The sequence below is a fragment of the Maniola hyperantus genome, chromosome 24, assembly GCF_902806685.2.
Source record: "Maniola hyperantus chromosome 24, iAphHyp1.2, whole genome shotgun sequence".
NCBI lineage: Eukaryota > Metazoa > Arthropoda > Insecta > Lepidoptera > Nymphalidae > Maniola > Maniola hyperantus.
Genome location: NC_048559.1, coordinates 675,635 through 703,522, shown reverse-complemented (window position 1 = coordinate 703,522; position 27,888 = coordinate 675,635). Strand labels below are relative to the sequence as shown.

The 27,888-nt window shown below is 39.9% G+C and overlaps 2 protein-coding genes across 8 annotated transcripts in view; both read left to right on the top strand.

Annotated features, from left to right (window-relative positions):
• Positions 1 to 18: 18 nt before the first annotated feature.
• LOC117993484 (uncharacterized protein DDB_G0286299-like) lies at positions 19 to 25,441 on the top strand. Of its 5 annotated transcripts, none has more exons than XM_069507037.1 (11): positions 19 to 175; positions 7,820 to 7,877; positions 8,875 to 9,303; positions 9,943 to 10,029; positions 12,483 to 12,566; positions 15,647 to 15,772; positions 15,998 to 16,142; positions 16,928 to 17,047; positions 18,583 to 18,774; positions 19,238 to 19,428; positions 20,378 to 25,441. In XM_069507037.1, exons 2-11 carry the CDS (start codon positions 7,827 to 7,829, stop codon positions 20,537 to 20,539), a joined length of 1,587 nt encoding a protein of 528 aa, XP_069363138.1. In that variant the 5' UTR covers positions 19 to 175; positions 7,820 to 7,826; the 3' UTR covers positions 20,540 to 25,441. The 5 variants fall into 5 exon arrangements, with proteins under 5 accessions (XP_069363138.1, XP_034837178.1, XP_069363139.1 ...); XM_034981287.2 differs by having other exon boundaries at positions 9,943 to 10,173; XM_069507038.1 differs by lacking the exon at positions 12,483 to 12,566.
• A 1,793-nt stretch (positions 25,442 to 27,234) lies between these two features.
• LOC117993363 (aminopeptidase N-like) overlaps positions 27,235 to 27,888 on the top strand; it is a 31,567-nt gene continuing 30,913 nt past the window's right edge. For all 3 annotated transcript variants that reach the window (XM_034981155.2, XM_034981154.2, XM_069506841.1), the window contains exon 1: positions 27,235 to 27,285. The gene's annotated coding sequence lies outside the window, so the exon portion shown is untranslated. The remainder of the gene's footprint in view (positions 27,286 to 27,888) is intronic.

The window sequence follows — 27,888 nt, the reverse complement described above, 5'->3', positions numbered from 1 at the left end:
ATATATGTTATTGGTCTGTGATTTGTATGAAAAATGAAATAAAAACGACGCTCGGCTTTCGTTGTTAACTTTTAATTGACTTAAATCATATTTATATCAGTGGCGAGTGAACCAGTGTTGTTTATTTCAGTAAAAAAGTTAAGAGATAAAAGTGTGGATATTTTTACCTACACACGTAAGTCCTTTTGCACATCATTCAAATATAGAAAATGCCGCGCGCCATGTTACGCCGCCCGCCATTCTTCAGTTTATTTTTTTGTTGTTAAAGTTTAAACTTTTCATATTCTGTTTTTCCTATGAAAATAATATTATTTACTATAAATACCCACTTAAAAACCGAATTATTGTATAATCACTATAATTTTTTAATGTATTGACATTGAGGTTATAAAATTGATAAAGTATGGAGTAGGAAAAAAAGCCTTTATAAGCGAAATTCGATACTTGCTCGAAGTTCTAATTATGACACTTTATCACGTATCAATTACCCGTTCTATGTTTTATTTTGGTAATTTAAATTTTAAATCGAAGCTCAGTGTAATCGGCTTACTATAAAAAAGTAGGAAGTAGTTATTTGCATAGTTACCTTGAACTTACTTGAATGAAATAATGATTGTACAAACTAGTTTTTATGTCATACCTATTATTCATTTATTTCTGTAATTCGGTAACAAAAGTGTGCGATTTTGTTACACAAACCTGCTTAAGTAATTTTAGATTTTTAATTAAATCGGTTTACCGGGTGGGCCATGAAAAGACAGACATACATACTATCACATTTTAATAGTATGGATAGATTGCATAACCATATTACATATAACATATAGAGATAAGACACAAAACTGACCTTTTTCTTAAAATTTATACCTATTGATGATTAACTATCAAGTTTAAACATAAAGTTATGCATATTGATATTGACAAAGTATACTATGTCTTTGTAAACTGTTCAGTGGGCACAGGTCAGTGACCTTAAAGTCATTTAGTTGTGAGCACCTATTTGATCTCATTAGCTGCTAATAGGCTGTAGGCACACATTTGTATGTACTGAGATTTGAAATCTATTCATATACTAAACTAGCTTATGCTCTCGACTTCGTCCGCATGGACTACACAAATTTCAAACCCTTATTTCACCCCCTTAGGGGATGAATTTTCAAAAATCTTTTCTTAGCGGATGCCTATGTCATAATAGCTATCTGCATGCCAGATTTCAGCCCGATCCGTCCAGTCAGTCAGTTACCTTTTCCTTTTATATATTTAGATAAGGCTAACTTTTTACTATTAAATGGTGATTTATATCACATAGGAAAATATTAATAAAACAGCTAACTTAAATTTGTCCAGTTGTATTAATAAAATTTCAAGTTTCACGCAGAACTATCTAAAATTGTATACAGGCAAAGTTGTGAGCAATATACTAGTTATTACAGGTACTTATGATATAAACACGTTATAATATTAAACTGCTCTGAAATGAAACCATAACCGTAGAGGAAGTATGGCCCTTTAATCTGTACAAAACAACTGATGCGTGAAAATTAGTGAAGCGTATAGTCGGCGACAGGTCGAGATGGCAACCAGGGAGGGAACCCCACGCACACCCGCACAGACCCCGCGTTACCCTGTTGCGGGCAAGCGCGGACGACTTGCGGGTGCGCGGGGTGCCCCCACGCCTCATACCCCGATTGCCATCTCGACCTGTCGCAGACTACACCTACACGGGTAAGTTACATTATGTGATACTGTTTGATAAACTTGTATAGTATATAGGACTAGCTTATGCCCGCGACTTCGTCCGCGTCGACAACACAAATTTTAAACCCCTATTTAACACCATTAGGGTTACCCACCACAAGTCCAGTAGTTTGAGCTGTGCGTTGATAGATCAGTCAGTCAGTCAGTCGCACACGCGCAGTCGTTCCACACGCCGCGGTTTTGCGCCGCCGCCATCCAGAGACTTGGATATCGTCTATCTACCAGGCATTCACTTTACCTTCAGGCATGCAGGTCTCCTCACGATGTTAGCACAGCTAAGCAAGTGGAGCCATTATAGTTTTAGAATTATCGTGCAAAATGTCGAAAAAAAACGACAGTGGTACGGAACCCTCGTTGCGCGAGCCTGACTCGACTTGGCCGGTTTATATTATTAAAGCAGGCCCTGCTTATTATTCTAACCCATATAGAATAGCCTACCTTTGTCATTGCAAACATAACTTTACAAATGCAAATGCAAAATATGAAATTGTAAGAACACTGTGGATAGCAAGTAGTGTGCACAATTCCAATGCCTATATTCAGTGTTTGTTTTGAACCTAGGTTTCTCTAAGGGCTCTCGTACTGAACACCTTTACAAATTATTGTTTAACTTGCTAATGTTAAAACTTAAGAATACTTAAGTACTACACTTTAGTTTTCCTTAGTTAAAAGGTATTAAAAGGTAAGCAAGTAGCTTCTCGCTGAAATACGTAATTCTCTAATGGACTAAAAGCCATGTGTGCGCTGCACTTTAGTCCATCTCCAGTGTACCAGCTATCGTCCCAGCTAAGACGTACATTACACACGACATACATTTATGTCGTGTGCTTGTAAACTGTGTAATCACATAGGTACACAAATAGATTTCCAATTTTTTGTTCAATATTGACTTAATGAAAATCCACTTTCCACAAAGAAAGTTGGCTAGTATACTTACTTGTGTGACAAGAATATAATCTAAAGACGAATCCACATCTGCGCACGCTGTGGTTCGTGCGCGCGCGCACATGTGGATCTGAATTCTAGCTCCATAAACTACCGCTATACAAAAAATCACGTCATTTTATTACTACGGTTTGGATTGTAATATAATTACAAATATAATTAGGCTAATCAGGGGGAGCATTTTATTATCAATGGTTAACAAATAAACTATTAATAAACTTAAATCTAAAAAAAAAACAACATTAAAACTAAAATAAATTAAATTAAATCTAAAACCTCGTCGAGACCACCGCAGCGAGGCATTGTACCCAAGATGCTGGCAGCATTACCTCTTTGGATGGCCAAACTAATTCTTTGACCAAGGTAGCTGCCAGCTCTCGGGTCCCCGGTTGACTCGATAACTCTTTTCGCAATTTCTTCAAAAAGAGCTCGAGCCCCCGGGCCCCACGGCCCCAAGGTCTCCACACCAAAAGGCACGAATACGAAGCTCCCATCGAGGTTTTCATATTTGCGCCTCTTGGCCTGTTCGGCGCTGATGGCCGCTGCACCCGCCATAGAGGAGGTCGCCTGAATGTGGGATAGGCTAAAATCTTTATTTTAGGTTCGAATATAATTCGCAATCACTAATATCCTGAAATATAGCAAACTAACGATGTTTTGTTTATTTGGTCTAGATACTCAAATTGTTTGATGATTACGCATTGAAGTAGGAAGGTGGGCTCGGATAAGATAAGAAACTAGTATTTATTAACTGTTTACTTACTTCCTACTACGGGATATAAATTATATTATTAAAGTCTGTCACAAATTCAAAGTCACTCAGCGAGCTATGGAGAGGGCTATGTTAGGAGTTTCCTTGAGGGATAAGAGCCGAAATGAGGAGATCCGCAGGAGAACCAAGGTCACTGACATAGCCCAAACTATTAGCAAGCTGAAGTGGCAGTGGGCAGGTCATGCCTGTCGTAGACGCGATGGCCGTTGGAGCCGGAAAGTCCTTGAGTGGGAGACCGCGTTTAAGCAAGCGTAGTGTGACGCCCTCCAGCACGATGGACCGACGATATAAAGAGGCTGGCGGGAAGTGGCTGGATGAGGAAGGCTGAGGACCGGGTGTGGTGGCGCTCTTTAGGGAAGGCCTATGTCCAACAGTGGAAGTCCACAGGCTGATGATGATGATGATAGTGAGTCTGTCTAAAACAGACATTCGAAGTTACAAAAATTCGCATAGGGCTAAAAATTGGTACGAATGTTGGGGAGTTGTGAAAAGTCCCAATCGATCATTTATATTGATGTTCCCAACATTCGTACCAATTTTTAGCCCTATACATTGATGGCTCTATGTGAATTATTGTAACCTTGAGTGTCAATTTTGACCGGACTATAATGTAATTAACATCCCGTAGTGTGAAATGAGTTTAAAGCTTCTGAATCTGAATTCTAGAAGTGAAAGAGGAATGACAAATCAAGTCAATGACGACTGACGAGTCAAGGTCCCCCGACATTTTTTTTAATAGAGATAGCGAGCAAACGAGCAAGCGGATCACCTGATGTTAAGTGATTACCGCCGCCCATGAACATTTGCAGCACCAGAGGAACCGTCGATGCGTTGCCGGCCTTTTAGGAATTTGTTGGTCCGCCCCTTGAATAACCCCATGTTGTCAAAGTCACGTGGAGTCAATCCGGCGAGTTCTAATTCTATACTAGTCTTTATTATCAACTCGTCTCTGCTCATAAAACTAATGACTAGTCACTAACCCTTGCCGAGCTGAGACTTGTGATGTGCTTATGAGTTGCACCAGTGTGCGCTGGGTGTGGCACAAGGCACACACTTTGGCCCATCTTTCAATCAATTTTGACGTCCCTGAAAAAAAGAAAAAAGGCTATGTGGGTCCATGACTTATGGAAGAAACGACGAGAGTTGGGAGAGTTTCAAACATTTTGTACAGGCTTGGGGGTATGTACTATGTAGAGCGGGGAGGACGCGGCCGCCCGTCCGTCGCGCGTCGGTCGGTCGCTAGCAGCATCTTGTCGCCGCGAGACCTTTTCGAGCGATACTGGTCTTATATTCTAATTATGTAGATAAAGTTTAAAATTCTTTCACACTGAAAGTGCTCGCCGCGCCGCTGCCGTTCCGGTGTGAATCGGCCCTTATTCCTGAGTGACATAGGCTATTTTTTTTTTTAGTAGAGATCCCTACGAAAATTGTAATTTAAGCTACCGGGGCGGGTCGCTAGTCTCTTATATCTTGGAGCGCAGCGTTTTCCATCAGTGTGCTTACAAGTTCGTTCACCTCTCGCCTCTATTCGTATATGATGAAGCAGAGTTGCAATATTTTAGAGAGGAACATTATTAATTATTATCACGATTTACTTAATTGCTTTTTAGGGCTCCATACCCGAAAGCTGAAAAAGCGGTGATAGCCTAGTGGTTAAGACGTCCGCCTTCTTTTCAGGAGGTCGGGGGTTCTATCCCGGGCACGCACCTCTAACTTTTCGGAGTTGCGTTTTTAAAATAATTAAATATCATTTGCTTTAACGGTGAAGGATAACATCGTCAGGAAACCTGTATACCTGAGAGTTCTTTGTTCTCAAAGGTGTGTGAAGTCTGCCAATCTGCATTGGGCCAGCGTGGCAGACTATGGCCTACGTAGGTACTTTTTACTCTGAGAGGAGACCCGTGCTCAGTAGTGGGCCGGTAATGGGTTGATCATGATGATGATGACCCGAATGGTGCCAAGGCCGTCCGTCTGCCAGTCAGCGGGAAGCTATCTCGTGAACTCGTTGGTAGAGGTCAAATTTTTACAGAATGTACCTAGATTTTTGTTACCGCTATAACAACAAATAATAACAATTTCAAAATGGCCGCCATGGAAAATTAAAAAGTGTTATTTCTTGTACGATGCACGATGGTATGGAACCCTTCGTGTGCGAGTATTTTTGGTATTGTAAAAAACCTTTTGTATTTAGGTCGCCATTATGACTGAGTGGCTATTGCAAAATAGCAATTATTGTGCCCTAATCAAATTTAAGTTTCACTTCTGGTATGTTTATAAATTTAAATCAAAAAGTACCATTCTACAATGGTACCCAATTTCAATAAATGATTTAACTTTGACTATATTTTCTAAACTCTTTATCGTAACTGATTTTACTATATAACATTTTTTTTCTAAAATCTAAAAAAAAAGTATAAAAATTAAAAATAAAACTAAAATTATTTTTTAAATCATTTAATTCAGCCATGTCTACTCCTTTTTCATTCTGTGGGGATTGATTTTAAAGTCTGTGATATAATGCCAGTCAGTTATAATGGGCGGAGGGCGCGTTTTTTCTGGCTCCTTTGTTTTTTTTATATCCATAAGAGTTGTATAACAACAATGGTATAAAAGGTAGGTATAATAAGTACTCGTTTATTAATAAATCCAAATCATGAATTTATTTTTCTTTTGTCTCCAAGTTTTTTTTTTAAAATGGAATACAGGTCCGGGAAATATCCATACTAATATTATAAATGCGAAAGTGTGTCTGTCTGTCTGTCTGCTAGCTTTTCACGGCTCAACCGTTCAACCGATTTTGACGAAATTTGGTACAGAGATAGCTTGCAACCCGGGGAAGGACATAGGCTACTTTTTATCCCGGAAAATTTAGGAGTTCCCACAGGATTTTTAAAAACCTAAATCCACGCGTACGAAGTCGCGGGCATCTGCTAGTACTTAATATAATCTACATAAAAAAAACCGTCCAAGTGCGAGTCGGGCTCGCGTACCGAGGCTTCCGTACTACAGTCGTATTTTTTCGACATTTTACTCGATAATTCAAAAACTATGATGCATAAAAATCTGTTTTAGATTGCACAAGTAAAGACCTTTCATATGATACCCCACTTGATATAGTTATCTTACTTCGAAAATTGAAAATACTAATTATTAGTTCATAACCCCAATTTTTTTTTTGTAATGTAACCACAAATTCACGGTTTTCAGATTTTTCCCCGAGTGTCTGCTATAAGACCTACCTACCTGCCAAATTTCACGATTCTAGATCATCGGGAAGTACCCTGTAGGTTTCTTGACAGAAAGACAGACAACAGAGTGATCCTATAAGGGTTCCGTTTTTTTCTTTTGAGGTATGGAACCCTAAAAAATCACATTATTTTATTACTACAGTCCAAGACCCAATTTGTCTCTGCGGGTGATCGAATCCCCGACCTCCCACTTATAAGACCACAGTGTTCACCACTGCGCCAGGGAGCGTGACGAATTCTCCGAATTAAACTTTTTTCTTGCTACAGTACCCACATACCGGAAACTAAGTAAAGTTGTAAATATGCATGAAGAACTATCAACCTTTTTGTCCGTCTGACCGACTAAAGTAGAAAAGCAGGTTTCTACTCAATACCTAACTATTATCTACTTGTCGTCGCCCACTGGTTCGTGTCCTTTGAACATATTTGATCTTAAGGCGAAATGGGATCATCATCATCATCATGATCAACCCATCGCCGGCTCACTACAGAACACGGGTCTCCTCTCAGAGAAGGGTTTTGGCCATAGTCTACCACGCTGGCCATGTGCGGATTGGCAGACTACACACACCTTTGAGAACATTGGTTCTCTAGTGGTTAGGACGTCCGCCTTCTAATCGGAAGTTGGGGCTTCGATCCCGAGCACGCACCTCTTAACTTTTCGGAGTTATGCGCGTTTTACGTAATTAAATATCACTTGCTTTAACGGTGAATTAAATCATCGTGAGGAAACCTGCATGCCTGAGAGTTCTCCATAATGTTTTATTTATTTATTTATTTACACTTTATTGCACACAACACAAAGTAAACATTAAAAAAACACAATACAGGATCTTAATCTAATAGCTGTAGCATGCATAGGCGGCCTTATCGCTAAAGCGATCTCTTCCAGGCAACCTTTGACGAAAGGAATCACGAAAGCACGGGTTGGTGCGGCAGCCGAAAATGTTCTCGAAGGTGTGTGAAGTCTACCAATCCGCACATAGCCAGACTGTGACCGAAACCCTTCTCACTGTGAGAAGAGACCCGTGCTCTGTAGTGAGCTGGCGATGATCATGATGATCATGAATCTAAACTTAGGGTTTTTTTGTTGCAGGTAAATAATGAGTCAGATAGTAACGCGTAAGGGGCCTGTTGGGGAGGAGAAGGATAAGGTAGGTATTTTAATTTAATTTTAATTTAATTTAATTTAATTTAATGAAATTTAATAAATTTGTACCAAAAACATTTATACAAGTATAAAGTACAAGAATAAAAGTGGATAGGGAAGCACTTATCTCTATGAGAAATCTCTACCAGTGACCCTTGGCAGTGCGGGAGGTTCTTCTTCTTCTTCTTCTTCGTTCTGGGCCGGTTTCCGCACTTAAACGTTTCCGTCTGTTGTGCGTGCATTGCCTCTCCCCGCCGAAGTCTTCACTCCAGCCATCCAAGCTCGCTCCAGAAGCCGAGTAGACCGCCCAGTGCGGGAGGTTGTAGATTGTTGTATTTTTTAATTGAACGAGAATTTTTTTTCTTACGTTTGGATAAATGGTTGAACGGATTAATAGAACAGTTTTTCAATTCCACTTCTGAACCCCAAGTTTACACTTTACAGTTAGGGAACTTGTTACAAAACGTTGATGCGTCACTGGCAGGCGTCAAATGTTACCTACATTACCGCTAGTTAGCCTGTGAATCGCCTATTTTTCTTTCTTGGATTTCACATCACCCATAGCCATTGACTTATATATTACTTCGTATGGACGGGGGACAAAATGGCACCGACTCATTGGTGCTTATGCACCAATGCAACCTCAGTGACGTCTGGATTTCAAACGGGTCGTTCATTAGTATCTAACAGTTGGCGCTGATTTATTTGGTTTCTAAACTGTGAAAAATTTTGTTCGCTTGAACATAATCTTGTCATTTATATCGATGCCCATATAACATCGCCGATTCAGGATCAAGCCGAGAGTTACTCACTAACAAACAATTTGTCATAAAAGGGAACAAGACTTGGAAAAAACTAGCATGTAAAATATCAAACATTTTTTCAGCCATATTTCAGTCTATCTGGTTTATACATAGTAAAAGATTGTACTTCTATATGTTCAAGATAAATCCCAAATTTTAATCAGTGCTTCAGTAACATAACCAAAATTTTATTTCCAGAGACAAACAGACAGTCCAGTGAAAGAAATGAAGAAGAAAATAGCCGCGAATGCTGAGAAAGAGAAACAGGCTGCGGAGAAACCTACAGAGAAACCGGCACACAGTGAAAAGAGACCCGAGAAGGCTTCCGAAAAGATAGATAAAGACAAGCCTGCTGAGAAAACAGATAAAAAAGATAAAGTAGATAAGACTCCAGACAAGAAAGATAAACTAGATAAAAGCATAGACAAGAAAGATAGTAAGTTAGACAAGAGCATAGACAAGAAGGATAAGTTAGACAAAAGCGTAGAGAAAAAAGACAAAACAGAGAAAGGTAGTGACAAGAAAGAAGCAGAGAAGAAAGAGAATGCTGTAGAAAAGGAGAGCACTTCGGAGAAGGATGGAGATGATAAGAAAGAAGATAAGAGCAGTAAGGACAAGGATGGGAAAGTGAGTTTTAGAATCGTACCTTCCACGGACATGCTAATTGGGTAACCATTGAACCTTAATTTGGGGTTAGTCAAGTAATACTAATATTTCCAACCGAATATCGGCCGAGTTTAGTTTTAGAGATATTATATTGCACTGCGTAGACATAAGTCCACTATCTATTCCACTACTTTTATTACTCATAGTAAGATGACCGGAAGTCCGACACGACCGGAGAGATATTATGTGCAGGACTGACGGCTATGTACTTTGGTGGCGCTAATCACTTAATAACAAAATCCATACTTTATTAATATTATAAATGCGAAAGTGTGTCTGTCTGTCTGTCTGCTAGCTTTTCACGGCCCATCCGTTCAACCGATTTTGACGAAATTTGGTACAGGGATAGCTTGCATCCCGGGGAAGGACTTAGGCTACTTTTATCCCGGAAAATTGAAGGGTTCCCACGGGATTTTTAATATCCTAAATGCAGGCGGACGAAGTCGCGGGCATCATCTAGTGTGTAATAAAAATAAACGTGCCACGAAGGTAAAGATTTGAATGGTTCTTTCAAGGGGTGCTCTGTAGTGAACCGGCGATTGGATGATCATGATGATGATGCATAAACCAGGGTCTTAAGTCCAATACCCCCTATTCCAGGTGGAAGCCGACGAGAAATCCAAGAAGCCAGAGCCAAAAGCGAAAGAGAACGGCGCAAAAGTCAACGGGGAACAAAATGGCGACACGGTGAGTTCGGAGGACGAGCTGCAAGATCTGGACGAAAAGGACGAAATGTTCCCAGAACTAGCTTATGAGGATTCTGATGGGGAGTACTTTGAACCCCCAACTCCTGAGGGTGTGCCAAGTCGCAGCTACACCAGGCGGTCCCAGGTACGTCTGATGATCAGGGGGTTGGGAGGTGTTTTGGAGACTGGGGATGATTTGGAGGCTGCATGTTCCGGTGGTACCAGGAGTTCAGGCAAATTGGTTTTGTTGGTGCTGCGGTACTAGGCTCCCAGAAATTATAAGGAACTGCTTGGTACATTAAGGTTTGTGTGTTACTTTGGTTTGACGGTCATGTGTAGATTGATTTTTTTTTTTTTCTTTTTTTTTTTTTTTTTATTCGTATAAACTTTTACAAGTGCTTACGAATAGTCGGATGCATCTACCACTGGTTCGGAATGCCTTTCCTGCCGAGAAGAACCAGCAAGAAACTCGGCGGTTGCTCTTTTCAAATATTTGATATAGGTACAAAATTATGCCATGTATAAAATAGTATTTGCAGTCTTGTGCGTTGCTGGAACGAGCTGCAGGTCAAATCCACGCTCTTTTATCATTTAGATGATCTTCAATTGTGTAATATGCTTTTTTCAGGAGCATATTTTTAATAGATTTTTTAAACTTGTGCAAAGGTAAGTCCAAAATAGTTTGCGGGATTTTATTATAAAAGGTAATACATTGTCAATTGTCAATGAATGTCTTAATTAGCTTATAAGGATTCTGATGGGGAGTGCTTCGAACCTCTGACTCTCGAGGGTATGCCAAATCGCAGCTACACCAGGCGGTCCCAGGTACGTCTGATAATCAGGGGGTTGGGGGGTGTTTTGGAGACCAGAAGTGATAAGAGGTTAAGGCAGATTGGTTTTGTTGGTGCTGTGGTACTAGGCTCCCAGAAATGAGAAGCTGGTATTGGGTCTAATAATATAAGGTCTTGGTTATTTTGGTTTGACACCTAGCTTATGAGGACTGATGAGAATGTGCTTCTAATCCCCGACTCTTGAGGATGTGCCAAGTCGACTAAAGTCAAAAGTCAAAGGATTTATTCAAAATAGGTAATAAATTACTCTTTTTGATAGTCAGATGTTGGATTTGTAAGATATAGTGGTGACCATTATTACGCAAACTCAAAACTAAAGCTACGAGGGTTCCAAACGCGCCCAGGTCTGAGAAGAGCCAGGAAAAAACTCACTATAGGAAACAGTCCCAGGTATGTCTGATAATCAGGGGGTTGGGGGTGCTGGGGGGGTGATTTGGGGGCTGTATGTTTCGGTACCAGGGATTCAAAGAAGCGAAGTGACGGATCGCAATCGATTGATATGAACTATGACAGGTATCCCTCATGGAGGTACTAGGCTCCCAGAAATTAGTAGGAAACCGCGGCGCGTGCGCGGACGGACTCCCTTGAAAAAGGACCCCGGATGGGTTCGAAACTAGTCGGGCTAACTTCAACTACACTCGTGAGTAAGCCGGGACAGATAGTATTTATAATGAAAATCACTCACGGTAGTTTAAACGCTAAATTAGTAGGAAATGTTCCAGTAATGCAAGGTTAGTAGACATTTTATATGATTTATTTCCTCTAGGTGTTGGTGGTTTTTTGGTTGAATATTCTTTTAATTTCGTAAGTACTTATTTATTAACATTTTTGATTTGTGATTGTCCATATTTTTTGTGTGTCTGTGTGTTTGTCTTGGTGAAAGATTTTCGATTATTTTGAACTGTAAAGGAGATCGCCCGTGAACGGGCCCTCTTTTGTGGCGTCGTGTCAAAACTTAAATTTTTTTTTTTTAAATGTGTTATTTTTTTACGATTATGTTTTATAACGACTTTTTTTCACTCTATTATTGAAAATATCCACAATTACAGTTAGAATCGTAAACATGCATTTATTTTGAAGAAGTATTAATTAAATATAACCTCAATATCAGCAATATAAAAAATAAGATTTCTTTATAACCAGGGTGAATAAATATAAATCGTTTGCAGAATATAAAGAGTTAATTATTTGTCTACAAAATAAAATTAAAACCATGGTGACTTAACAATTATATTAGAGGGGGACCAAAGCTCCTAAGAAAATGGGCAATCTCTTTTTAACCGATTTCATCCGTAATAACATTATAAATGCGTAAGTGTGTCTGTCTGTCCATTACGTCTTCACGACTGAACTGCTACACCGATCTTGATAAAAGGCATACTCATAGCTTTCATCCTGTAAATGAACATATGGCAGTGGCACCTAAAGTCACTAGGTTTGACGGATCTATTATTAAATTAAGTTTGTCTGTCCTTTTCTTATTACATTGGTAAGAAAAAGATGCGAGTACTCTCAAATTTAGAATTGAAAATTTAGTTTAGAGTCAGTAGCAATGTATCGTGTCGTGTCGTGTGGCAACTAACACCACAATCGCTCGGTGAAGGTAAAGGCGACGCGCACCCCGGAGACGCCGCGCCCCGCGTCCGACAAGCACAAGGAGGCCGACAAGGACTACGTGCCCGATGATGTGAGTACCACGCAGTGTTTCCATATGTAAATCAAGATTTTTTTTTTTTTTTTACCGTTACCGTGTTCAAGGGTTAAAATTACGGTGTTTCTAGATTAAATTACGGTGGATTACCTAAAAGAATACCGTGTAAATTACCGTGTCATTTTTAAAAGAAAAAAACGTCACGGATTTGCTTTTTAATCAACTATTATTATTATTCTGAATCTGACGCTCCTAGCATAGCAATATCTTTTTCATATACGGATTTATCGATATTAATATTTTGTTAAATCTCATTAGTTTTACATTTTACTCCTTCCTAATTGTTTGAATAAGGACGAAAATAGATTGCTGAGATTTGATGCTTAAACCGAGAGCAAGAGAAATGTTGCCATTACGAAATATGCTAAGGTGACTAAGATTCGTACTCGTATTACGCAGTATATTATGAATTTTTAACGTGATTTTGTATTACGGTGACACGGTCAAGGTAATGGCCATATTACCTTGACGGTAGATTAGGGCTGAATTACGGTGCATCTACGGTAATTACCGTGTACATGGAAACACTGACTACCACGTTATACACGCATGTGGCTTGGTAGACTGACACCACCCCTCCCCGCCACGTCTCTCTGCTCCCGAGTCCGTCGCACGACGTCGTGAGAGCGGCGACTTTTTGTAGCTACTAACGCGTGTTAGTCGCATTTGCAACGCGCTACTGCATCGCGACTGTATCGATGCAAACGCGCGACCGTGCCGGACGACATCGGGGAAAGAACGGAGGGAGGGTGGCGCATGAATGGAGAACCAAGCATCAGTGCAACATTTTTTTCTCGTTTGCATCGAGACAGAAGCGCGACAGTATCGCGTTTGCATCGCGACTGAATCTAAGACCGTGGGCGAGGGCACACAGCTAGCGACCGCTTCGCGACTGTATCGATGCGGAAGCGCGACAGCATCGCTACTGTATCGCTACAAAAAGTCGCCGTGGGCGAGGGCTCTTACATAGAAATATCTGTGGCATGTCACACGATGCGCTCCGGCGCCGCACCGCCGCCGCAACCACCGAGACGAGGCGGGGAGGGGTGAATGCGTTGCGACGTCTGAGCGGCACCGCTCACTTGTTTATGCGTCACAAGGAAAGACACTGGACTGTAGTAGGTAGTTAGTATAAAAATATAATATTATGTAGGTAGGCTCGGCCAGTGAACTATCCAATAAAGTCAGTTGTCTCCTAATGGTGGTTTGATTAACACCTACCTTTACATGGTGTCAGGTGTGGGGTGAACCCACGCTCCCTCTCGGGAACGCTGCTACGGTATGTTAATCAAAACAAGTGAGCGGCGCCGCTCCCGGCTCCGACGTCGCAACGCATTCACCCCTCCCCGCCTCGTTTCGGCGGTTGCGGCGGCGGTGCGGCGCCGGAGCGCATCGTGTGACATGCCACAGATATTTCTATGTAAGATGACGCAGCGATACCGCCGCCGCAACGCATCGCGTGCCCCCGCTCTTACGCATCGTGTAGCATGGAACAACGATTTCTATGTAGGATGACAACGCAACGCAACGCATCGTGTGGCTTCACTCTTCTGGTGCTTATTATAAGGAAAAGGTGACTGACTGACTGATCTATCAACGCACAGCTCAAACTACTGGACGGATCGGGCTGAAATTTGGCACGCAGATAGCTATTATGACGTAGGCATCCGCTAAGAAAGGATTTTTGAAAATTCAACCCTAATGGAGGTGAAATAGAGGTTTGAAATTTGTGTAGTCCACGCCGACGAAGTCGCGAGCATAAGCTAGTTTGCTTATAATACACAAAATACAGTGTCTGATATTATAATGCATGCTGAATGTTATAATATAAATCTATCAATCAAAATAGTAATTCTGGGCCAAAGCCTCAATAGCTCAACGGGTAAAGCAGTGGACTGAAAACTGAAAGGTCGACGGTTCAAACCCCGCCCGTTGCACTATTGTCGTACCTACTCCTAGCACAAGCCTGACGCTTAGTTGGAGAGGAAAGGGGATTATTAGTTATTTAACATGGCTAATATTCTTTAAAAAAAAAAGTTCCTAAGTAGATTAATGAAATGCATCCTATAACAATAATGACCTACATTCATTATGTGTTTTATTATTAAATGCATATTATTATTATTATTGTATTATTCAACACCTGAATATATTTGTTCAAATTATTCCATTTTACTTTCTATACATACAGCTGTTTAAACTTTTCCGACTCAATGCGTTTTAAACAATTACATATCATTTGCTTTTTAGGGTTCCGTACCTTAAAAGGAAAAACGGAACCCTTATAGGATCACTTTGTTGTCTGTCTGTCTGTCGGTCTGTCAAGAAACCTACAGGGTACTTCCCGTTGACCTAGAATCATGAACGTTGGCAGGTAGGTAGGTCTTATAGCTGACATTAGGGGAAAAATCTGAAAATCGTGAATTTGTGGTTACATCACACAAATCATGCAAATCTGCCCCCCTAGCATGGGCAGGAGACAAAAATTTTATCCCCCAATTATATCCACTGACGAGGGATAAAATTTACTTGTCCACCTCTCAAAGCACGGCAACAGGGGAGAGGAGAAGTTTATCCCTAAATCGGGGACAATTTTATCCTCGACATTAGACGTGGGTTTAAGTTTATTCTCATAGAACTTAAAAAATCAAAACATGTCTCGCGGTACCTGTTGGGTTTAGGTTATGTTTGGGTTGTGTTTGGTTTATGTTTGGGTTGTGTTTGTGTTATGTTTAGGTTGTGTTTGGGTTATGTTTGGAATATGGTTGGGAACCCCAACATAAACCCAACATAGGTCCCAAATACCAATTACCATTAACCCAATAAAGGTAAAGGAAAAGATCCAAAAACCAAAAAGTCCCCCGTTTTATTCACTGTGGATAATTATATCCACCCGTGAGCCCATGCTCGGAGAGTGGATAAAGCTGTCGGAGGGGATAAAGATTTTATCCTTTCCCCGGGGAGAAACTTATATCCCCGCCCATGCTAACCCTGCTGGAAATATCTGTGCACTGTAGGGTGGAATATATTTAGTTGACACTTGACTGAATTTTCAGTCGAAACTGCTGAAACTAAAAGAGGATGTGCCGTCGTCGGACCGCAAGCTCCGGTCTTCTGACTCGCCCAAACCGCACGACAGGAAGGAGAGGGCTGGCTCCAATATATCGGATACCGCCAATAAGGTAATCTAGTCCCCCCCCCCCCCCCCTCCCCCCTTCACTTCACCTCTTTACCCCGTATGTAACGTCACAATCATTTGACGCGCTTTTTTCAGATAAATCGATAATTTAAAATGGTTATCACGCATAAAACTAACAAAGGACGTGGATTTTATGTATTTTGGAAGACCTTCTATTTAATATTCACTGAGGAATAATTTATTTTTGACATCAACCACCATATTGCAGGTGCTCATACCGGTCGTAGTTCTAGAAGAAGCCAACATACAGGAGAATGAAGAGAAGAAAGCAGAAGAAATGGAAGTGGAGAAGAACAGCGCGGAGGAGACGACAGAGAGAGAGATCGAAGTGGTTGTAGAGGTTGATAATGAAGGTGAGGTTTTTTAATAATTGATCCTATCATCATCATCATCATGATCAACCTAACCGTGCTCAGTCATAAGCCGGCGATGGGTTGATTACGATGATAATGATAGTTTGTGCTAACATTGCGAAGCCAGAGCGGCGGGGTGATTACGTAAAACGTTGCAGTAGCGACAGCAATGCGACAGTTCATTTGCTGTCTCTCTTCTTCTTCTTATTTTGCTTTGTGGCTACTGCTATCTCTCTAGCCGGATGTTTGACAGCAATGATTGCGAGATATACGCTTGTCGCAAGCCTTTTTTTTTTTTTTTTTTTTTCTTTCTTCGGGGGAGGAAAAAATCCCTACGGACTTCTGCCTGCTGGCAGGGTGTGTCCCACTCGCACGGACTAATATAACCTCCCCATGTCTACCAAGGTGAGCACGGAACTGCGTAAGCATTACTTCGTGCTGACCTCCTAACTTTCTAACTTCTGCTTTTCTTCTTTTTCCCGCTCTTCTCTTCTTATCATTATAGCCCGCAGCATTTGGCTATATCGTTGCCAGGCGTCCTCGCTCGACAGCATGCGCGCTATAAGGTTGCGGGTATTCACACCCTCCGCGTCTGTCGATCCTAGCGCTTTTGTCGCAAGCCTGTCGCAAGATACGTAATCACCACGTAGTTCACTAGTTAAAAAAAAACTACCAACGTTGCAAGATACGTAATCACCACGTAGTTCACTAGTTAAAAAAAAAACTACCAACGTTGTTAGAGAGCAGTGCAACGAAAGTGTTAGTCTGACGTTGTGTTCCCACAGACGAGGGCCGCGTGAAAGCGGACACCAACTACTCCAAGTCGCGCGTCAAAGTGTCGCCCTACCGCCGCAGCGCGCGGCTCGCCGACCACACCAACACCTCGCTGCTCGCCAACTATACAGGTAACTGTCATCCATGCACAGGTAATTGTCATCCATGCACAGGTAATTGTCATCCATGTACAGGTAATTGTCATCCATGTGCAGGTAATTGTCATCCATGTACAGGTAATTGTCATCCATGTACAGGTAATTGTCATCCATGTACAGGTAACTGTCATCCATGCACAGGTAATTGTCATCCATGCACAGGTAATTGTCATCCATGTACAGGTAATTGTCATCCATGTACAGGTAATTGTCATCCATGTACAGGTAATTGTCATCCATGTACAGGTAATTGTCATCCATGTACGGGTAATCGTCATCCATGTGCAGGTAATTGTCATCCGCATACTGGTAACTGTCATCCGCATACAGGTAACTGTCATCCTTGTACAGTGCGACAAGGCTATCTTGGCGCGTGGCGAAAATCGGAACTAACGTTGCCGTCAAGCATCCCCTTTGTTTTTGTTTGTGTTATATCTAGATGTACCTAACTACATATATGTGCGCGCTGCGACGCAACGCCGGCCTTTCACTTTATACATCAAAGCAGTGTGCTACCACCCCGCTTGTTTCACTGACGTGTATACACGCGCCTTCTTTTAACCTAAGATACGTAACAGTTTGAATTTTCAAAGCCTTTGTTTTCCAACAGCGCCCCCCTGGCAATGTCATTCAAGTGCCAAGAGAGCCTTGTTGCACTGTACAGGTAGTTGTCATCCATGTACAGGTAGTTGTCATCCATGTACAGGTAATTGCCATTAATGTACAGGTTACTATGATATATGTTCAGGTAACTATGATCTATGTTCGGTTGGCCTCAGAATTCGGGTAGCAATTCCGCAAAACTATTGCTATCCATGTATAGATAACTATTATCCGCTTACTTACTATGGAGCTAAGATCGTATTGCGTATAATAAACTCATTAAAAACCTGATTGCGTACTATAAAAAGGTTATTTAAAACTAGGTGATGCCCACAACTTCGCGATTTAGGCCTTTAAAAATCCTGTGGGAACACTTTGATTTTCCGGGATAAAAAGTAGCCTATGTCACTCTCCAGGTATTTAACTACACCCATGCAAAAAATCACGTCGATCCGTTGCTCCGTTACGACGTGATTGAAGGACAAACCAACAAACAAACACTTTCGCATTTATAATATGGGTAGTGATGTTTAATAGATGAATTATTCTTTATTTTTATTTTCCTACGAATTTCAAGGATAGTCTTCTTCTCCCTTACCTTATCCCACGTTACATGGGGTCGGTACAACATGTCTTTTTCTTCCACTCACTTCTGTCCGTCAACTATTATCCACCCCCTTTTACACGCATATCCTCTTTCAATCAATCCATCCACCTTTTCTTTGGTCATCCTCTCCTCTTTGTAGTGACATGGCTTTCTTCCCTCCGCATTATATGCCCATACCATGCAAGCCTCTTACCCCATCGTTTCTACCACTGGCGCTACTTTAAAACTTCCCTTATATAATTTCAATTCCTCTTATAGAATTTCGAGGTTAGTAAAACTTGAAAATGTCGTTTCCCAGGCAACAACACAACAATGGAGATGGACATAACAGCCGAGACGTCGTCGTTCATCTCGGAGGAGCCCGAGAGCCCTTACCTCAGCGGCCTGCGCAGCATCCGCGGCCGCAGATCATACAAGCCGCTCCGGGAGATGGCGCTGAGGAATATCGGTGTATATAGCAGCACCCGCTCCAACACCAGTGCCAATACAGGTAACTAGCATCCTGTCATGACATGTCATGTATATAAAAGGAAAAAGTGACTGACTGACTGACTGGCTGATCTATCAACGCACAGCTGAAACTACTAGACGGATCGGGTTGAAATTTGGCATGCAGACAGCTATTATGCCGTCGGCATCCACTGAGAAAGGATTTTTTGAAAATTCAACCCCTAAGGGGGGAAATATTCGAAATTTTGATAAAATCAGTCTTATTCCTTATCTACATTATAAAGAAAATCTCTGTGCAAAGTTTTAGGTTTTTAGGTTATAGGGTTTGGACTGGGTGCTGTGTTGAGTCAGGATTTTTCTTTTAAGATACATATTTAGGTTGCTAAGGTTTTGATTACTTTCATTAACCACTTAATAAGCAGGGATATTGTTAAGACAATAATGCGATTAACTCCTGGACCCTTACACTTTTTACATATTGATGGTTAATTTTTTCTTCGCAGTAACTGAACACCCAACCAGACCGACCGGCACTGTAGTGGGTCGCAAACGTAAACCCTCACACGAAGAGACCTTAGAGCTGGCCACGGAAGCTGAGGAGGCGGCGAGGAGCAAACGCGCGCGCCTTCTGGAGCGCCTCGCTAAGCCTTTCCGCATGGCCTCCACGCCGCTGCCTGCTAGGCGAGCCGCTGAGGTGAGATTATCATTATTCTCCTATAGGCTCTATACGTGTGGTCGAAATTGCCCCGTACGAACAGTTGAAATTACCCCGTACGAACAGTTGAAATTACCCCGTACGAACAGTTGAAATTACCCCGTACGAACAGTTGAAATTACCCCGTACGAACAGTTGAAATTACCCCGTACGAACGGTTGAAATTACCCCGTACGAACAGTTGAAATTACTCCGTACGAACAGTTGAAATTACCCCGTACGAACAGTTGAAATTACCCCATGCAAGCAACACCACTAACACTCCTACAGGTAACCATCATCCGAAAATGGTAACCTATATGCAGTGGCGTGCACAAGGTTAGAAGCCAGGGTAGGCATTAGTTGGGTAGGAACCTGTTTACTGGCAGGTCATAATGAAAAATATGCATTGAGCTATTACAACTTGGGTAAGCAGTGCATTTATGCCTCTATGACCCGCACGCCACTGGCTATATGAATAGGTTACCATTTTCGGTATCCGTAGTGAAGGTGCCATTGGAATCCATAAACTTTGCATGAGATTAAAATCTTGCTGATATCGAAAATGCGTAGTACTCGTTTTTGAAAATAGTAAATGAAAGTGTTTTGATTCATCATGAATCTAAATTCTTAAAAGCATGTTCTTGTCATTCTATTCTATCAACGCACAGCTCAAACTACAGTATGGATCGGGCTGAAATTTGGCATGCAGATAGATATTTTAACTTCTACATCTGCTGAGAAAGGATTTTTGAAAATTCAGCCCCTAAGGTGGTAAGGTAAGGCTTGAAACTTGTGTAGTCCACGCGGACGAAGTCGCGGGCATAAACTAGTACTCGAATAACATCCAACTAGATTACCATCTAAAACTAAGAGATAAAATGAGCAAAAAAATTGGGCTCGCTTCGCTCGCACATTATGTAGTGTAATGATAATGTTTTTGTTACAGATCGTAGGCATCAACACAGACCTCCCACTGAGCGCACCGGTCGCTTCAACGGAAACCTTCGACCCGGAAGCCATCAAACCCCCAACCGTGACCCCTGTCGACCCCCCGACCCCTACAAGCCGTATCAACGAGCGGGACTCCAAGCGATGCGTGGTCATGTAACATGATAATTTATACCGCCTTATTAAGATAAAGGGGTTTGAAAAATAGGTGTTTTGCGAAAAGAGGCATTGTGTTGAGTATGACCCCCACCGACCCCTACATTAATCACGGACCCCCTTTTCTCAATGCTATTCCATCGAACCCAAAGACCCCTATTTTCACCCCTATCACAGAATGGAACTCCAAGCGATGTGTCGTCATGTATGTTTATCATTAATACCCCATATTAACGATAAGGGGTTTTGAAGACATAAACGACCCCCAGCGACCCCTATATTAACCACTAAATCCGACCCCTACTATATATAATATCTCACACCCGGCTTTACTCACGTGTTTAGTCGACGTTAGCCCGACTAGTTTCGAACCCATCCAGGGTCCTTTTTCAAAGGGAGTCAATTCGCGCACGCGTCGCGGTTGATACTGCGCGCCGCTGCCCGCACAGCCCGTCGACCCCTGACCCCTGACCCCTACTCTTAAATCGCTATCTGCAAATGCTTATCCATTAAACCCCCAAACACGACCTGTGTAACCCCTATCATGAAATGAGACTCCGTCAAAAAGTTAAACCCCCTTATTAAAATGATTTATTGAGATAAATCATTAGAAATTAAAATGCAGTGATAGCCTAGTGGTCGTCGGCGTCCTATTGGAGAAGTCAAAGGTTCGATCTCGGACACGCACTTTTAACTTTTCTGAGTTATGTGCGTATTACTTGCTATAATGGTGAAGTGAGGAAACCTGCATGCCTGAGAGTTCTCCATAATGTTCTCAAAGGTGCGTGGAGTCTGCCAATCCACACTTCGCCAGCGTGGTAGACTGGCCAAACGCTTCTTATTTTGAGTCCTGGAGACCCGTGCTTGGTCGTGAGCTGACGATGGTTTGATCACGATGATGATGATGATGATGACTTAACCCCTGTTGATCCTTACCAATTAATGTAGTTTTACAAAAATATAGCTCTCTCACTCACACGTCAGTCTCTTTTCGCAAGCCGTCCATAAATTATCCCTTTTACATTATCATAAGACTATTAAATAAAAATTAAGAACAGTACAAATTGTACTTTTATTTTGTCACGATAAAGAACAGCGGTTGAAGTATTATGTAATGGATTATAACATGATGTTAAATTATAGAATCTGACTGTTTGTAAACATCGAGAATGTTAAAACTTGGCACGGCTTGAGAAACTAATAAAAGTGTCTTTAAAAAAACTTATTGTAGATTTCTGAGATGCTAAATTTTTCACGCTATGCGAAACTGTTAACTTTAGTAATAACGAAATTTAACATTGAAGCGAAAACGTCAAATATACCTCGTTTCATCTGAAATGATAATTTTTGTCACAGCCATAGAAAACTGATTGAAATTTTAACATTGGCGTTAAATTGTTAAAACTCAAACGCCTGAAATTTTTTTACGATCCTGAAGTACGGTTAAGATTTATAAAACGTTTATATCGGTTTACAAAACGTTTGGATGTTAAATTTCTGTACGCCCATGAAATAAAATACTTTGTGATGGATTTACCATGAATGTAATGGATTTACAAAACATCTGGAATGTTAAATATTCGCACGATCATGAAAAAAGGTCACGTCAACTTTATAATGGATTTTAACATTGATGTTGTGGCTGCTTCAATTATTGTTTATAGAACGTCTGGGATGTTAAATTTTGGCACGATCATGAATATTATGTTAAACTGCGGTACAATTTTGTCACATTATGAGAAACTAGTTAATATTGATTTCAAATTATCAATCATGTAATCGTTGATTTATTATGCATGCATGATTTTTATTTTCTCGAACGTGTTCATTTTCGAAAATTTATTTAAGTTTTCTACAAGAAGGTCGTAATATATTGTGTTATTTTACATTTAGAATCCTTTTCAATGTGTTTAAGTTAAATTTTCTATCCTTATTATTATATTCTTATCCACCCTGGATTAAACGTGTTAAAAAGAGACAGCATTACTTTAAAGCCAGATTAACGGCCGTACTCAGAGTCGCTTAATCGTTACTTAAGATTGAGTTAAACGAGACAGAGCTATATCTCTCTCACATAAATCTGTCTCGTTTTAACTCAATCTTAAGTGATGATTAGCGACTCTGAGTGCGGCGGTAAGCATTTTGGTGCAAGTAGGCCTTAAAGTTGATTTATAAAATGCTAAATGGCAAAGTTTCTTTAAAATCGACGCATACGAGTCGAGTCTTTTATCCCTGAAGCGTATAGTAGGCGACAGGTCGAGATGGCAATCGGAGTATGAGGGGACGCCCCGCAGTCACCCGCGCTCGCCCGCACCGGGGGCTGTGCGGGGCGTTCCCTCCCCGAATGCCATCTCGACCTATCGCGTACTATAGGTACAATGGCGTCGATTCTGATGTTTTTTTAGGTGTCTGTTTCAGTGCCGATGTGCGACGGTCTAGCATCCTTTGACCGTCGCGGTCTTCTTTTGTGTCTAGAGATGTAAACTTGGCTATGGAATAGATGCCATATGCATTTACCATACAATCAAAGACAGGTGAAAAACATATAATTTTAATATATTATCTATAACCCGGTGTAGTACGGTAGTGTACGACATATTTTTACACTTCGACTTTTTTTTTGTTTAGCTAAGTTTTATCAGAGTGACTTGTAAAGTTATTATGACGGATATGTTATTAATTACTATTGCTCTATTCGCGTCAAGAAGTTAGTATAGCGCTCTCTCTGTTGCGTAATCCCATACGTACTTACTGTATTTACCTTACTGTACTGTATTTACTGCACTGTACTTACTGTATTTACCTTACTGAACTGTACTTACTGTATTTACCTTACTGTACTGTATTTACTGTACTTACTGTATTTACCTTAATGTACTGTACTTACTGTATTTACCTTACTGTACTGTATTTACTGTACTGTATTTACTGTACTGTACTTACTGTATTTACCTTACTGTACTGTATTTACTGTACTGTACTTACTGTATTAACCTTACTGTACTGTATTTACTGTACTGTACTTACTGTATTTACCTTACTGTACTTACTGTATTTACTGTTTGAACACACACTTATTTCATTCATAGTTGGCTAAATCATTATAGTTAGAGGGTAATTTTTTTTAAACTACCAAAAAAGAAAAAATATATACTATTCTCTATCCGCGGAAAGAAGTTACGATAGCGTTGTCTCTGTTACGTAATCCGATACAAATGATACGAGACAAAATCTCAGTGGGCGCTAACCATTTTGAGTCACCAACCAGTCACACTGTTACTCTTACTGTAAAATTCCATTGTGATAAGTCCAAAATGCACTAGCTATGTCAAAATATAATCAAGATGAAATTGTGAATAGACAGACAGACACGATTCGCATTTTTTTTTTAATAACATGTCCGTACATAGAAATAATGATTTTGAAGTCGGTTTTACCTAGAACATTTTTCCTCATATTAGTACCCCTAGCACGAGTGCCTATTCGATTACGAAATTCGTAAATTTGTAAATGTCATTTCAATAGGCTACTTGACTCATATCTAATTTCGTCCAATAAATGATTATTTATTATAGTATTTTGCTTAAAACAACGAAATATATCAATAACAATTATTAAAAACGCAGGATGGATATATAAATCCAATTTAAAAAAATACAATTTTTATTTTTATTTGAAACGCAGAAAACGCTGTCAGCCATGATGTGACGTCATTAAATATGTAAACAAAGAAATGTCATTCCTATGTCACGCGGGGACTAACGTAGTATCCATATATATAAAATTTAGAGTCCTGACTAACTTATATATCAACGCACAGCCTAAACATCTAAACAGCTGGTCCTAGATACATGAAATTTGGTGAGTGTGTTCTTTGTAGGTAAAGAGAAGGTATCCACTAGGAAAGGATTTTTAGAAATTCCACCCCTGAGTGGGTTAAATGGAGGTTTGAAATTTATGAAGTCCACGCGGGCGAAGTCACGAGCATAAGCTAGTTTTTATATATTTCTAAAAACTCATAGTAAACGTAAAAAAATATCGTTTTCTCTTTATAAATTGAATAAGTTATTAAGTAAGACTTACAACAAAGTGATCTTTGCAAAAATAAATTTGGGTTGAAGTCGTTAGTCATATAGGATCCCTTTAAGCAAGTCTTTGCGTGTTACGTATATTTATTTCACTGGGCACTCTAATCCACAACTTTCCTGTGGTCTTTATCGATGCGTTTTTTACATTCTCGGATGATACAATAACGATAATTACTATATTTTTCATGTAAACTAGTATAGAAGTCATGTTTATTAAACTTTGGTAGGTTATGCTCAGTATATATAATGTACTCTGTGGTTATGCTGTTGTTTACAAATGCATGACGTCAGAGCACAGATAATCTATCGGCCAAACATGGCCGACAGTGTTTTCACCTGTCTAAGAAAAATATTTTTTTCAATTAAAGTTGTACGGTTTTTAGGGCGCAAAAAAATATAGTGTTAATTTTTTTGATATAATAGGACAAATATTAACCATTTAAGACCAACTTAAAAAAATTGTCAAGTAGCCTATTTCACAATTCGTCATAATAAAATGTCAAATTTTTCCGTTTTACACGTACAATTTTGTAAAATTACAATCAGTGACACAAAATCTTATAGGAACTCAAAAAAAAATCAAAATTTTGATTTCTAGGGGCTTTGAATAGCAAAGAGCTAATTAGTTCTAGGTGACCCGTTTTCATAAATATTAGTAAATAGTAAGCATAGGTTAAGTTTGTTATTAAAAATAGATTAAGGTCGGTATAGATGTGCGACTTTGTGCAATCTTTCCCAAAAAAATCAAACAATGACGTTTTCAAAATCGTGTACAAAATATTCATTTTCGATTTACAATAAAGTATAGAAGTATTAAATTATGTCTTTCATTTTATGATCCACAATTTAGGAGCTGGCGAAAAAAACATTGTAATTAAACTTCTGATCAGAATATTTTTAAAGATTTTTTCTTTATTCGGGAAGTTTTTGACCTGCTGATTACAAAATCTATACAGGACCCGGAGAAAATATTGTACATCGACCTTTAAAAATATTGCGGTTTCGTAGAGCGTTGTCTCTGTCGTTGAGATCGACAAAATGTCACATAGGTATGAGTAACAAAGACAACGCTCTACGAAGCCGAAATCTTTTTTAAATGTCGATGTACAATATTTCTTGCCGACTACTGTAGAAATAGGTTATTGATTGTCTTAAGTAATGAGACAACAAAATGTGTTGAAAAAAATTCCAATTCAATTGAAATAAGTATGGGCTGATTCTCAATTTTACATACCTACCTACTATTAAAAAATTCCTTAGGTAGATAAAGTATTTTTGTATTTTTTGTTACTAATTATTCTTTAAGTCTTTTAAATAATATGTGATTAGTGCTACTTCACATTTTGTATGTTTATTTTACTCGTTATGCTCGAAATATTATTTCATTAACCTTTTATTTACCACTGGTTCAGAATGCCGTTCCTACCGAGACTATTTTTGCTAAGCTGGTATCATTATTTTTAAGTTTGACATTTCTAGCTGTCATTTTGGACTACATTATGTTGATAGTGGCGTATATTTAACTCGACATCGAATATCGTTTTGCAAAACTGTAAAACTAGTACTAGACGCAAAGATACAGGGTAACCTGTACTGTAAAGGACTTTCGAATTCCTTGTAAATCCGTGACGTATGTAACTTGTAGAGCCGTTCCCGCGCCCGCGAAACGAAAACTATTAGTTATGGGCTTCTTACCGTTACTTCCCTTACAACACACGACATTACAGTACGCGGCAGAAAGTAATGTGCATCGGCCTTTAGAATGACATTTCGACTTTGTAGAGCGAGACAGGGACAACGCTCTACAAATCTGCTATCTCCTAAATGTCGATGTACTTTACTTTTGGCCGCGTACTGTACATTACGTTTCTGAATCATCATCATCATCAACCCATCGCCGGCTCACTACAGAGCACGGGTCTCCTCTCAGAGTGAGAAGGGTTTTGGCCATAGTCTACCACGCTGGCCATGTGCGGGTTGGTAGACTTCACACACCTTTGAGAACATTATGGAGAACTCTCAGGCATACAGGTTTTCATCACGATGTTTTCCTTCACCATTAGTTGGCAAGTTAAACCTACTTATATTTGTATTTTTTTTAATCCACTTACCTACCTGCCTTACATCGAAAACTTAAGAGGTGCGTGCCCAAAATCGAACCAAGGTAAGGTAACCAAACAAATTATGTAATCTAATACAGATTTGATCATATCATGGATTTCCGCAAAGTAACATCTGCTTTTATAAAACATTTGCTTATCAGCTAAGGAAAACTGAAATACCTAAAATTATCTCTGCAGTGCCTTAGATACCTAGCTTATTTATGTAGGTGTGACACAAGGTGCCAACAAGTTCAAGTTAATTCCCGTTGTGTAACAGTGTTACTCAACGGGAATGTTTTGAAATTTTAGGCACCTTGTGTCACAGTGTTACACACGGGGGGTGTGACTCAACGGGAATAACCCAGCTTAGTGACATATTACATTAACGCTAGTCGACTTATTTTTAAGAAATCTTATCGCAGCAAGGTCGTATCGTACTCTTAAACAGTGAGAGGTAGTTAATTGTAATGGCCACGGCAACTTAAGTATTACTTAAAAATAACAGTCAGTGCTGGAGTGTAGATCGCGCGTGTCGTGTTGGACATCGTATCGATTTATAGGTGAGTGGGTTCACGTTGTTGTTTACGATCATGATCATATTAGTCAGCTTTTAAACTATAGTGAGTGGTTTAAATCTATACTAATATTATAAAGAGGTAATTGTCGTTAAGTTTGTTTGTAGGAAGTAATCTCTGTAACTACTGAACCGATTTTGAAAATTCTTTCACCAATAGAAAGCTACATTATTCCTGAGTGACATAGGCTATATTTTATTTTCAATGGGATTTTTAAAACATAAATCCACGCGGGCGAAGCCGCGGGGATCAGCTAGTGATATGTAAAAGGAAAAACCGGCCAAGTGCGAGTCAAGCTCGCGCAATGAGGGTTCCGTACTGCAGTCGTATTTTTTCGACATTTTGCACGATAATTAAAAAACTATGATGCGTAAAAATCTGTTTTAGAATGTACAGGTGAAGACCTTTCATATGATACCCCACTTGATATAGTCACTCACTTCGAAAGTTGAAAATACTAGGTAATTATTAGTTCATGACCACAATTTAATTTTTTTTGTGTGATGTAACCCTAAATTCACGGTTTTCAGATTTTTCCCCAAATGTCAGCTATAAGATCTACCTACCTGCCAAATTTCATGATTCTAG